Source organism: Clinocottus analis, unplaced genomic scaffold (assembly GCF_023055335.1).
Source record: "Clinocottus analis isolate CAN_PGR_092001 unplaced genomic scaffold, fCliAna1.0.p SCAF_5, whole genome shotgun sequence".
NCBI classification, from domain to species: domain Eukaryota; kingdom Metazoa; phylum Chordata; class Actinopteri; order Perciformes; family Cottidae; genus Clinocottus; species Clinocottus analis.
The window spans coordinates 11979561-11992550 of record NW_027176207.1 but is presented as its reverse complement, the minus strand read 5'-3'; the positions used below and the strand labels follow the sequence as shown (position 1 = coordinate 11992550).

The following is a 12990-nucleotide window of genomic DNA, read 5'->3' as shown; positions in this document are numbered from 1 at the left end:
AATGCTGCGCTCCAATAGTTCCATAAATATTAAATGTAATGGCATTGATTCACAGGCAATCTCTGCTAACTCTCCTGCAACACAGGTGAAGGTGTCTAGAGAACACATATATTCGTCTTATTCCTCCAGCTTATAAATGAGCCAGGGGATTGGTGGTGGATTAGTGTTTGCTGGCAGCAGGATAATAAGGCAGGATGATAAAAGTATAAACGGTAATAGTCAGCTTTTTAATTATTTTTAGGGTGGTGGACCAACAGTGTAATAATATAAATGTCCAGTATAATTAGAGATGGTCATTGCTTCGCTTTCATTTATGAAGGAATATTAAATCTATTTGTTTTAAACAGTTTGTGTGTGCTCATTTAAATCCATCCCAGTCTGTTGGGGGCTCGGATTGGGTCGAGGCTCTGTTCACTCGTGTGGCTCTCCTGGCTCTGAGGGACACCAGGTTCAGTAGTCTCTCTAGCTCATCCCCAGAACCTGTCAGACTGCTGGAGTCAAGCCCACCGCGATTCTCCTGTGATCCCCTCCACTCCCCTGTCTGCGAGTCCCACGCCCTCAGGGGGGGCAGGAGTTGAGCCGGGTGCAGGTTGACGCCCGGGGGGCTTAACGGGTATCCTTCGTAGGCCCGCCGGGTTGCGGGTAGAGTGTCATAAAGGCTCTCTGCGTCTTCACCTTGCTCTGGGTCGTGGCTGGACTCTCGGTATTCCTCGTAAACAGGCGAGGAGCTCTCTTCACAGCTGTCACGACCGTGCGCTTGCTGCTGGTCCTGTATGGCCCCCGTGTCTCTGCTCGTGTTGCCCGTGTCCTTTCCTTCCCCGTTGTTGCTTCTCTTTTCTTCTCTTTCCAGGATGCGTTTCCTCTCCCACTCACCTGACTGATTCCTCTCCCACTGGAAAGCCCTCCTCCCGCTCTCGCGTCCCCGCTCTCGGCCCCTGTCCCCGCCGCAGCCCATCACTTTGTAGTCCAGCTGAAGGGACCGTGTGCTGCCTCCTCGGCTGATGTTTTGGTCAGTCTCGCTGAGGTTGTAATGAGATCCCACCTCAGTTGGACGCAGGCGTGACGGTGACAACCAGCTTGAAGTCTGACTGGAAGACTCCCATCGGTATGCTAAAAAGAAGAGGACAAGATAAACCTTTTTGAATAGTTTGGAGCACGTTTTTAAAAGGAAAAAAAAACAAGTAGAGGCGACCTACTTAAGAGTTAAGAAATGATTTTTTTTTGTAGTTAACATACTGTATTAGGAGCCTGCGGCTTTATTCCCTGGACAAGCTGCTGCTGCCAAATCACTGAAAGTATGTAGTTCTCGCTTGAATGTGTGTTACGTTACAAACAGCCTTTCTGCAATGTACATTGGGATCAAAGAATGAGATCATCTAATAGGATCAGCCTGGGAAAGGTGACGTGTCAATAAATCACTTAACTTCTAAAACAACAGTATCATGGCAATCTTATCATCAGGAAGGAGGCAAGGTGACAGCAGTAAATATGCTTTCAGTTACTAAATGTTTTGAAGATGTTCACAGATTAATTATCTGCCCTCCTTAAACCACAGAAGCTACTACAAGAGTAGAAAAACAAGGTATAAACTCGTGAAGGAATAATCCTCTCTATCATCGCTTATCACCTTGCTGTGTGTGTGTATATCTGCAGAGGTCCTGCTCTGTGCTGTGGATGTTTCTGTGCATCACCCTTTATGAAAAGGAAGCTGGGAAGAAACTGCAAAAACGATCAAATGGCCTGAAAAAACGCAAATATAGTGAGATGAAGCACCAAGTGGACAAAGCTTGTTCTAATTTAAAATTAATCTGGGGTTGGTTTTTATCTGAGCCCCCTGACCCCAACGCTTCTGGTATCTTTGAGCTGGGGAGGGAGGCCAACATTGACTTGTTCACAAACCGTAAAAGACAAATCCTACCCATTCTGCTTTAATAAATAAAAATAAAAATCAGCCAATGTTCCCAACATTAATGAAGAGCTTGTGCATATTTTCTGGCTTGTTGTGTTTCTCCTCTTATCCCTGCTCATTATCTACTCCTTTGATCTCTTTTTATTTTCATAGAAATGTGTTTGTTGTTAGTTTTGTGTATGAAGAGGCTTGTGAATGTCTTTGTTTCTTACTGTGTCACTATGGAGTTTATTAAGTGTTGTGTGGGACTGCGTGTTTACGTTGTCTAATTGCTCCACTTCTCATTTAGAATCTATTAATGTGCAAATAAAATCAGTCAACAAAATTCATTTTTTTTCTTACAGCTGAGTTCATGCTGTTAACTGGACTGACACACAACCCCCCCCCCCCCCCCCTTCCTCCTCCCCTCCGCCACCCCTACTAATCCGCTACTTCCTACAAACTACAGCATGCAGGTTGCATAATTCATGGTTAGGTTAATGAGCTGTGAGTGAAAAAATATCATATTGATGAAGAGAGAAAAGCCAGGGGGGGTTATCCTCTGTGTGGGACACTTCATAAGCAGTGCCAGCTCCTGGTATATAATGCATGACAAGTGTGGACAGAGATATCTAATCGACTGCCCTGCCAACACACCACAGACCATGTGGGAGTTCTCACTGCATGCCATGCTGCTGAAATATCTCTATCTCTGGTTGAAATATGTTCAAATAAAAGGTAAAAGGCACAATCAAATAATAATGAATATGATATGAATTAATGTTCTTACAATCCACAATGTACTCTTTGATGAACTCTACACAAATCTCATCTTTGCTCTGCAGGTGGCGGCTTGCTGTCAGTGAAGCGGAAAACAAAACAAATATCTTATGGGACAGGAAGCCTTTGATGATGAAATGCTCTCTCATAGAAATGACTGAATGCAGGAAGACACGATGAATTATGACACGGAGGACATCACAACTGGATGACGGGAGAGGGAGGCTCGCGGAGAGCCATTTAGCACAGATACATGTAAACAGACAGATGCACGTGATATAGACAACTACATGCACACAGTAACAGCACACGCAGACACGTTATCTCATGCAAGCAGGAGTAATACATTAATGATATGTCAAATGAAGAATCACAAACATAAATACATTTTATTTTCTATTTGTCCTTTACATGCAGTTGTTTCTGCACTATGTATGACATGTCCCTTATCTTGACATGAGCACGAACACATGAGCACATAACTAATCGGAAATCGTGTTTCTACACTGAACCCACTGGGTGATTTGAAACGAAGGACTGAACAACAATTCCATTCATTAATTCTCTCTGTCTGAAATAAAGCTTCTTGTGCTTCACTCTGCTGGCAGCGGCAGAGGCATGAGCACAGTCTTGCTCTGGGTAAGTAATGCAATGCTTTGTGGACCCAGTTAATTACATGCAACTGAGAACAAACAGACTTCGTAACTATGAGCCAGTTAATATTGGTTTTAAGACTGTAGCACAGTCAACTGACAAGAACATCAGGTGCAACTGGATCGTGCCTTTTATGTTTTCATTTGATCATTGAAAGCTTTTTTCTAATGAAAATGTGCTGCAGAATCTGAATTTAGGATCAAATTTTGAAATCTCAGATCAAGCCCACAAGACATAAATAACTACAAGATTCAATTAAGATATTCATCAGCTATTGTTGGCTAGGAAAGTGGAAACACTCAAGTTTTTAGTGGAAGCCTAATTACAAATTAACAATAATGATATCAATGCCAACCAGTAGCTCAAATCTGGAGCTGTCTTGAGCGTGAAATGTAAATTTACATATTTGACACATTGATATCAGAGATGTTAACAACTTACTTTTGTACACATTTTCCATAAGCTTTCTAATATGTACGGTATAATGGGGGGAACTATCAAGGTCACAATATATTTATATATATATATATATATATATATATATATATATATATATATATATATATATATATATATATATATATATATATATATATATATATTGGAGAACACCGACATGTCCATTGGAGAAGTTTTGTTACTTATTATTCAAATTATTAATTGAAAGTTGGAAGTAAAGCAATCACAACTAATCATATTGATTATTTTAAATCTGCGAATATTCCCTTTTTAAAAAAATATATAAAGCCAAAGTATATAAACTGACATCCTTGATGAGGATTCATAGATACTTGGTTATTAAACCAATCCTTGCAAGAAGAAACTGGGCCCCTACGTTTACATTAAAGTCTGAGGAGCAAGACATTTTCATACACAGAAATGGTAATCTCTGCTGCACAGGGTACGATAAACATATCCAGAGTAAAAAATGTAAAGAACACAAAAGGCTGGGTGTGGAATCACAGCTTGAGAAATAAGGCCAAAGGGATCGAAAGTTAAAAAATGTGTTTTTCAGTCGCTTTTCATCTCACTCACCAGGGCTGTTCCGCCGCTGTTCATTGTCCATGTTTGACACTACAAAGGGAGAGAGAGAGACTGAGTCAGAGAAAGACCGAGACAAACAACACAAAAACCAAAGGAGAAAATTGAAACACAGAGAGATCCAGTGTCAGAAACTGACAAAAATATTGGAAATCTAAGCAGGATGTTTTATTCTGAATAGAACAGTTGAGGCTTGGCTGCTTTCAAAACATTATCTCAGAGTTACACCACTGAAAAAACATTTCGGCATCAGAAGACAGACACAAAGGAGATAGAGGAGTTAACAGAAGATATTTTTCATACCTTCACTTTCAATATTATCAACAGCATCATTGACTAGACGTATGACTGTCACTATGGAGGCTGGGCAGAATACAGAAGAAGAAGAAGAAGAAGAAGAAGAAGAACAGTCAGTGCATTGGTGAATAGGGTAAGGTTTCATGTGATGGGTGTAACTGATGTGAGAATGAAAATTTGCATAAGCATATGTGTGAACACTTGTTAAGAACAGAGGAGACATGTGTGTCTTGTATGCATGTTGCATGCATGTCTAATTAGTGAGTGGGAGAAGCACAAGGTCTTTGCAGCAACAGTAAGTGGACAGGAATCAAAGCATCACCATGGGTTCCTTCTCGGAAAAGCCAACACAAACATGATCATTAAGGCCGGGGAAAGATTAACAGTATTGAGTTATCTGGGAAAAAGACACACCAGTTTCCTTTCTTCTGAAGACCTGCGCATTAACCGTTTGAAGCATTTGTACATATGGATTTGGTTGCAACTTTCATGAAGACCTTTTCCAAAGGTCTATTTTCCGCTTACTTTTCAATATGTTAATACAGCTAATGCAAGACAAAAAAGTTCAAATGTAGACCATTACATTCTTACATTCAGAGAATTGTATCAACAGCAGTGTTTCCCAGCCTTTTATTCATGGTACTCCTAAATGTGTAGCAACGTCTACTTGGAGGTCAATTTGCTGTTATTTTTAGTATGTTTTAGAAGCCTAAAAATACAAACTATTAAAGTACAAAGTGTGTCAGGTTGTTTTAGCATTAAAGTCTTACCGTTGTCATCAAAGGACTCAGAAGTGTAGGAACTGAGGGAGTGTTCTTCAGAGGTGGAGTCTGAGAGACATGCCACCTCGTCCAACAGCTCTGACACTTCTAATGTAACACACACAAAACACAGGTACATGTTCATTTCTTGGAGGCATTCGACTTTATAACCAAAAAGCCTCATCAACATGTTCCACTCAAAATAACATAACATCATTTAAGCCAAGATAAATTCAACATGTGAAGACCATCTTACAATAGCGATGTGCCTACATGTACATTTATATGCTGTAATCATTGTTTCTGTCCATCCTGGCCGGGAAGAGATCCCTTCTTGGCATGACTCCACTATGCAGACTATGCCAAATCAAGTGGGTAGGCATTTTTGCACCAAGTGAGAGCTGTGCATTCTCCCATCTCTCACACTGAAGGGAAGTCTTCAGGATGAACAGGATAAAATATTACACTATAGCCAAAACCCTTTGCAATGTGTATATGTGCATGTTGGTATTGATTATAGGCTTGACATATTTACACCAAGCCTCCAGACCACCCACATAAAAACAAGCCACACCTATAAGACAACTTAAATTGCAGTGCACTCCAAATGAATTCAGGTCTCTTCTCAAGGACAGCCTAAAAAGAGCAGTTTCATCCAGCTGGGGGTGTCATTGAGAGTAGGAGCCACAGAGTTACTGTGGTGGAGTTTGCTGCAGACAATGTGAAACACTCTTTGAAACAGTAAGTACAGTACATTGGAGAAATACAGCTCAACTACAACTAATCACATGGAAAAGTTGGCGTGGCCAGTCTGCTCACACAGCGGTAGAGTCACAGTCACAAACATGACATTTTGTCCGTGCGAACAAGTCCAACTAAATTTCATTTGTAGAAAGCTGCCTTCAGGTCTCCGGTTAGCTGTAAACTGCATGACTTCGGAGGCAACATTTCAAATAAATACAAGTCGGCATGAATCCTGACACTGTCTTCCTTCGTGGAGCCGCTATTTCGAGGTCAGAATTGCCTCTGAGTGATTTGTTTTTCAAACAACTGCCAGAGGGGCAGAGCAGGTACCTATTTGTCACAATGGCTTCAGGTAACGGCACATTGCTGTGAAGACTGTCTGTTAAGCCAAGAGACAGGTATGCAGCTCGACCAGGTGCTTTAATTTAGAAGCAATGAAACGCCTGGTTTCACATTGGCGCAAATTAGGAAAGCGATAGACAAAACCAACAGAGCAGAAATCACTGGTATGGACTTTGAAAACAAATCTATTTGGAATACAAAACTGCTTTGAAATAAGACCTGACAGCTTTGCTGATGTGATTAAAAGTAAGTTTTGGCAAAACTAAACAAGCTTTATGCTGCTATGTGGAACAAATAAGAAGAGCGGAAAGAGAAAAAACTTTTCACTGCGTCCTCTGCCGAATCTCTGAAAGACTGTCGCGATGTTGCTGGGAGCAGATTTGATACATAATAATTAATTATGATGATAATTAATTTCTAAACCCATTAATTAGCATACACAAATGATGGTACACAGCTTACTTCACATGCAACCATCAGTTCAACTGGCAGAATTTAACATAAGATTCAAATGCCACTCAATTTTGGAAAATAGGGAAAACCTAAATCATAATCTCAGGGTTCTTCTCAAGGTGCGCAGGGACCCATTATTACATATACACACAAATCAAATGATCAAGTTCTTTATAAATACAATATTTATTGTACTAACTACACAACTAAACAGAAAATAAATGTACAAAATATATAGAATTAATAAATAATATATACAGTACATTGAATAACAATTAACCACAACTAAATGACAAGGACCACATGTGACAAGAGACCAGGTCGAATCAGTGACTCATATCAGAGATTGATATCAATGAAATCTGTTTTTTGATGTTTATACCTGAAGAGGAACTTAAAATTTGTGTGCACTGATCAGCAGCTTAGTTTTGAAAAGCGCCAGGGAAGACTCTGAAATAACTTTTATCTTAGTTTTTATTCAGATTTAATTTCGATATATATATATTTTAGACAATTTTTTCTTGTGACTTTAATTGATTTAAGCATAGAAACATCAAACTAATCTACATCTGAAAATGGTATTGTTTCTAATGGGCAGATGGGAGGTTAAGTTGAATGCAGTGGTATTTGTTCCTCTGTGACGTCTCTTCAACTTTAAAGTAGTTGAATGATAGTTGGTTGAATCACCTCTCTCAGCAGGATGCTGAATCATCTTATCACCCCCTTTGTCGCGGCAGGGAAAATTATGGCACCTTTGCCAGTTCAAAATGTCTTTCTGCACGTTGCTGCATCACAGGTAAGAGCTGCGTGGCACATTAGACAGCTGTAGTTTACAGGTCAGGAACACAAAGCCAGAGAAGAGGCGGAAACATCAAGCCACGAGGGAGAGATCTGGTGTGCAGGATGCTAAGCTATTGATCATGGTTGTAACATATCAGAAACCAGGTGAAGGAAGGCACTTTGTTGGCTTCGGGCTACTCAGGTCGGTTGGATGTCCTCTTGAGAGATGTTTTAGAGTCAAAGTGCCGCGTAGAAGAGAAGAGCTCCGGCGTCTTGTTGCTTATTCTTCTTGAGAAAGGGGATGCAGGTTTATGACACCAAACCACCTCCTATCTTAACAACTGTTTTGATCATTTAATTTAACCGTACTTTACAGTAAGTAAAAGTAAAGCAACGCTATCTCAACTGCAAAATGATACCAAATACTTTGATATAAATCACTGAATAAAACCTGATCAATTGAAGATTAAATGAATTACACAACAATTACACAACAAATACATTGTAATCATGACACAGACAGACCTATGGAGCTATACATGTGTAGCTATATGCTTAATAAATTAATGGATAGGCTTAAACTCAACCATCCAACATAAATTAGTTACCTGGGTGAGAGACACACCATACATGTTGGTCTGACAGATGTGGATTATATCACAGTAGCAGGCAGAGTGGTTGGTAATCCCTAACTATGCATAACTTTTATAAACTCAGATGTTTCAAATTTGATCAACTTTGAGCTTGCAGAATTAATGTCTGATGACACACAATATGTTCAGTGAGTCTTTAAGGTAAGTGAGTTTTGTATGAGTGCAGAACAAGATAAGAACAGATGCAAACAAACAGGGATAAGATTACATGTTTTGAATGGTTTACAATCACAGGGAGTTTGTTACTCTGAGGTAGATTGGAAATCTCACTTAAAGCAGGACTATCATATCAAATAAAACCTTCTTTAAGTTGTTTATTACAATTATCTCTGTGTCTTTAGGAATGTGTGTGTTCATAACCAAAAAGATGGGGTCATACAACATTGTAGACTTGAGAGTGACGACAAGTCTATCTTGAGCTTGTCCGGGCCCAAGGTACATTGAGAGTCTTACCTCCTAATGCCTTATGGGTTGTGAGAGCAGATCCTGAAAGAAGTTTATTAGTTAGTATTGTATCATTGTTTTGTCATCTTTCCATGGATATCCCCGACAATACACTTAAAGTTCCAAACTTGCTTGGCAATGGATCCTCGGGATTCTAAGTCTTGATCAAATATTTCCTCACATGAATCATCATTTTGGTTATTATGGTTATTATTAGTTCTCTGTTCAGCTGCTTATATGAAGACAGCAGTATATATTCATGCATTGAGACATTTGGCATATTTTGTGAACTAGCAAAAAAAAATACATTTTTTACTTTTTTAACAATTAAAAATGTGAAACCACAACTATTGCTATTCTGCTGAATACATAAATCATGTGCAGAAATATAACGGGTGATTTTGAACTGCTGTGGTTTTCGTCTCTTTCAACTTTTTTATAGAAGCCATTAATTAGTGAACCACTTTTTGATCTGGCAAAGTAATAAACACCCTGTTAGTTTACCTTGGATTGTTTTAGGAGGTTTTGTGATTGGTATTGCCTTCTTGTCTATGTCTGTTTCAAAATCTTGTTTGATACACTGCTTCCAAGAAAGCAGTCAGGACTTGGCCCATCTTATCGTCAAAACTCTGTCCATGAGGGCCAGGATGTCTGGACACTTTCTGAGCCCGAGCTAGGCGGTCATGGTCCAGTGCATATGGAACAAGCCAAATGCTCCTGTGGGAACGTGAGCAGTAAGACAGGAGCATCAATCAAACTAAACGAGGGAGGCATCGCCACAACTGCCGGTCTCATGCAGATGATGGAACACCTCTCAACATAATCAAGTCATTGTTATTTATTAAGTTTCTCCTTTTAATTTACTTTCTTTTATCACAAACACTCATTTGTTACCGTGCCAATGACTCCCCTGCCATGTGCCAACCTTGGCAGCCAAGTATGAGGTTACAAAGCCGACCCCTGCTCTAATCCTACTGCAAACAGTAGCCAAGCCATGTTCTCATCCTGGCCCCACACTATTAAAATTAGGCTCACTTTTTCCATTACTTTGTGAAAATGTTTCCATTCACATTAGTTAACATTAGTTTTTAATCAGTATTACCACTAATATAAAGCCACACACATGTCAAATTGAACTAAACTAAAACAGCTTCACAAATGTCCTGTCATACAGAAATAGTTGTAGCATTTGAACTGAAAAGCAGACGTAGTTTACTCCATCGACATTATTAGAGGAACTGGTGTTATGGTGTTTCTGTGAGGCCTTAGTTGTCAAAGTCTTTCAATCATGCACCATTTTTAAACCTACTTTCTTTTAATGCATAATGAAGATCAACATGATTATTCCAAGACATCCTGTACCTGAGGGCACAAAAACATTGCACCTGATTTGTTCACTTATTTTCCAGTTATTTCATTATTTATGACATTCAATTTATTTATGAGAAGCAAGTAGTGACAGAAAAATATCCGATATGTTTCCTCAAGTATTGACTTGTACCCAGCTTTTGAAATATTAATTATTATACTTATTTGTGGTTGCTGTGGTGTAAATACATCGCCAATCACTTTCCAATGGATTAAATAAACTGTTGATTAACACTGAAGTCATTCAACCAATACTATGAATATTACGTCACGTAATTACATTTTAATTAACGGACTGTGTTGTAAATTTGACCCCAAGGGACATATGCCTTTCTTTTAATGTGCATATACTCAACAGGGGAGCAGAACAAATTAAATAAACTATTCTCCATTCCCACAGGAAGAAATCAATAATTAACAGGCAGGAAGTTCCATCGCAGGCTGTATTATTCAAACAACTGGTTGGACAGTGGATCGAAATGTGTCTACCTTAGCAAAGACATGGAACATAGTTATTTCACTAATGAAGAAGAAAGCATGAACTGTGTTTTTGCTGTTGACAGCATTGGCAGTTAACTAACAAACTAGAATTATCTGAAAACTACTTCTCACCACTCACCCTCAGTTTTTTGACCTTTCAGGTGACAAAGGTACACTTGGATGAAAGGAAATGGTAAAAAAAAAAAAAAACCTGACAGAAAGGTTTCTTTGAGTGGCAGTGCTCTAACTGCTTTGATTTAGAAAGTAGGACAATAACATAGGAGATCACTTCTGGCTGATTACCCCAACCATTTAAACAGAAGTGCACAGGAGATGTGTGAGAGTTATCCAGATAGAAGAGGACACTATTGCCAATTTGAGCAGCGTAAAAGGAAAGTGCGTTATATTATCATTTATATAGCTCCCAGGAAATAAATTGGGTAAATAAAATGAAATCATAGGAAAATAACAAAATATCAACCACTCTTGCTTATTACCCTTGGACACTTTCTTTGATGTGTGTGCGTGTGCAAAAGGCATAGATCACTGTGAAATATGCTCTCTCAGTGGAGATGATGTTGTGGGTGCAACACAATAAGTTCTTGGCCTGTATACTTTGTGGCTTTTTTCATCAGAGGTCAGACCCTGTTTGTGCATGCGAGTGTGTGAATGTGCATGCTCATGATGGCACTCTTACCCTGTGGACTGTTATCCCTCTGTGTTCTCTCCAACTCAAAAGCTCTTTGCCCCCATTCCTCCTCTCTTTCATCTCTTCCTCTCTCCAGCCCTTCCTCCCTTGTTTCCTCTCCCTCCCAGGACACTTTGTGGGCTGGACTGTGCTCTGAGCGGCAGGCGGATGCAGAAGGGAGATTGGGTGCCACACTGCAAACAGCGATGCCCCTTCTGTTGGCCACGCCTCGGACGGTAGACACGTCTGAGAGGAAGCTGCTCATCTGTAGAGACAAAAGGAAACAGAAATGCACAAAAGAGGATTGTCTAGTCGCATTTTGTTTTGCTAACAAATCCAATGACAAGTCAATCTCTCATACATTGCTCTGCTTCAATTCTTTCTCACTAGTATGCAGCTTAAAATAGTCACACACAAATGCATCATTTAATCCGGTTTGAGAATTGTTTGCTAAAAAACTCCCCATCTTTTTTAGCAGCCTGATTTAAAAATGAAAATTAAGGCTGAGAGCCACCAACTGGTCAGACATGTTTTTTTGTTGTTGAAAATAACAAACATATAATTATATCAGTTGCCTTGTCCTTTATCTTTTTATTCTTAAAAGTATCTAATGATGTATTTTAAAGACAAAAAAGCTACCAGTGTTGTTTTTTTTCTCTTCTTTCAAAAGATGAACTCTCCAGTTCTGATATGATTGACAATATTGCAGCTATGAATCTTTAAGTTATTCACATGGTGTTTCTTAAAAGTTTGAAAACACATTTTTTTGAATAGTATTACTAAATTGTCATACTTCCATATTTTTATTATGTTATATTGTCATCTCTCTTACTTTCTGCCATTGAAGTACTTATTTTGCAAACTGAGGACAGTGAACCCATCCTCAAGCACACCATGAATGTGAAAATAAGAAGAACAGAGGAAGTGAGTAGAGGTACATGTACTCTGTGCCTTTCAAATATTAAACAAATACAGAAGCTTAACATCATCAAAACGAGTATATGAAGATATGTTATTAATATTGTTATTGATATAAAATAAACATTATGGGTCAACCGTGGCTCAAGAGTCCACTAATGAGAAGATGGGCGGTTTGATCACTGGCTCGTCCAGTCCACATGTCCGAGTGTCCTTGGGCAAGATATTAAATTGCCCAAAGGCTGTGCCATCACTGTGTGTGTGAATGATTAGTTTAGATCAGTTGGTGGAAAACCCGCTGGCAATCGGGGGGCAAGTCCATGCAGAGCCAGACTACAAGTTTTCATGAATGCAAGCCAAGGCAACTTAGCTGTAAACACTCTGCACACACATCTCTAGGGATAATATACTAACAAAAAGGACAACGCAACACAACACTGCAACAGAATGAGCACTCTCGCCTCTCTCACTTTAACACTCTGACACACAGACCGGAGCTCGGCTTCTTCTAGTTGCCGTCTTGGTATTCAAAGAGGGACACAAGGTCCTGGTTTAATCCAAGTTCTCATGGATCACAAATGTTTTGCAGTTTTAATAATGCAAATTGCTTCGAATTAGTAAGCTTTTAAGATAAATGTAAGTGACGATTGCAAGTGACAGTTCTTATGATTTTAGGGACTTAGAGATTTGGCAATTTAG

The 12990-nt window shown here is 39.3% G+C and overlaps 1 protein-coding gene across 1 annotated transcript in view; it reads right to left on the bottom strand.

Annotated features, from left to right (window-relative positions):
* LOC137802360 (protocadherin Fat 3) overlaps nt 1-12990 on the bottom strand; it is a 61533-nt gene continuing 48543 nt past the window's right edge. Inside the window, exons 47-51 of the mRNA XM_068600163.1 lie at nt 11383-11638; nt 5431-5529; nt 4667-4726; nt 4358-4396; nt 1-1110 (exon numbers count right to left, since the gene is read on the bottom strand). Of these exons, the coding sequence (XP_068456264.1) occupies nt 359-1110; nt 4358-4396; nt 4667-4726; nt 5431-5529; nt 11383-11638 (1206 nt within the window). The 3' untranslated portion in view covers nt 1-358. The remainder of the gene's footprint in view (nt 1111-4357; nt 4397-4666; nt 4727-5430; nt 5530-11382; nt 11639-12990) is intronic.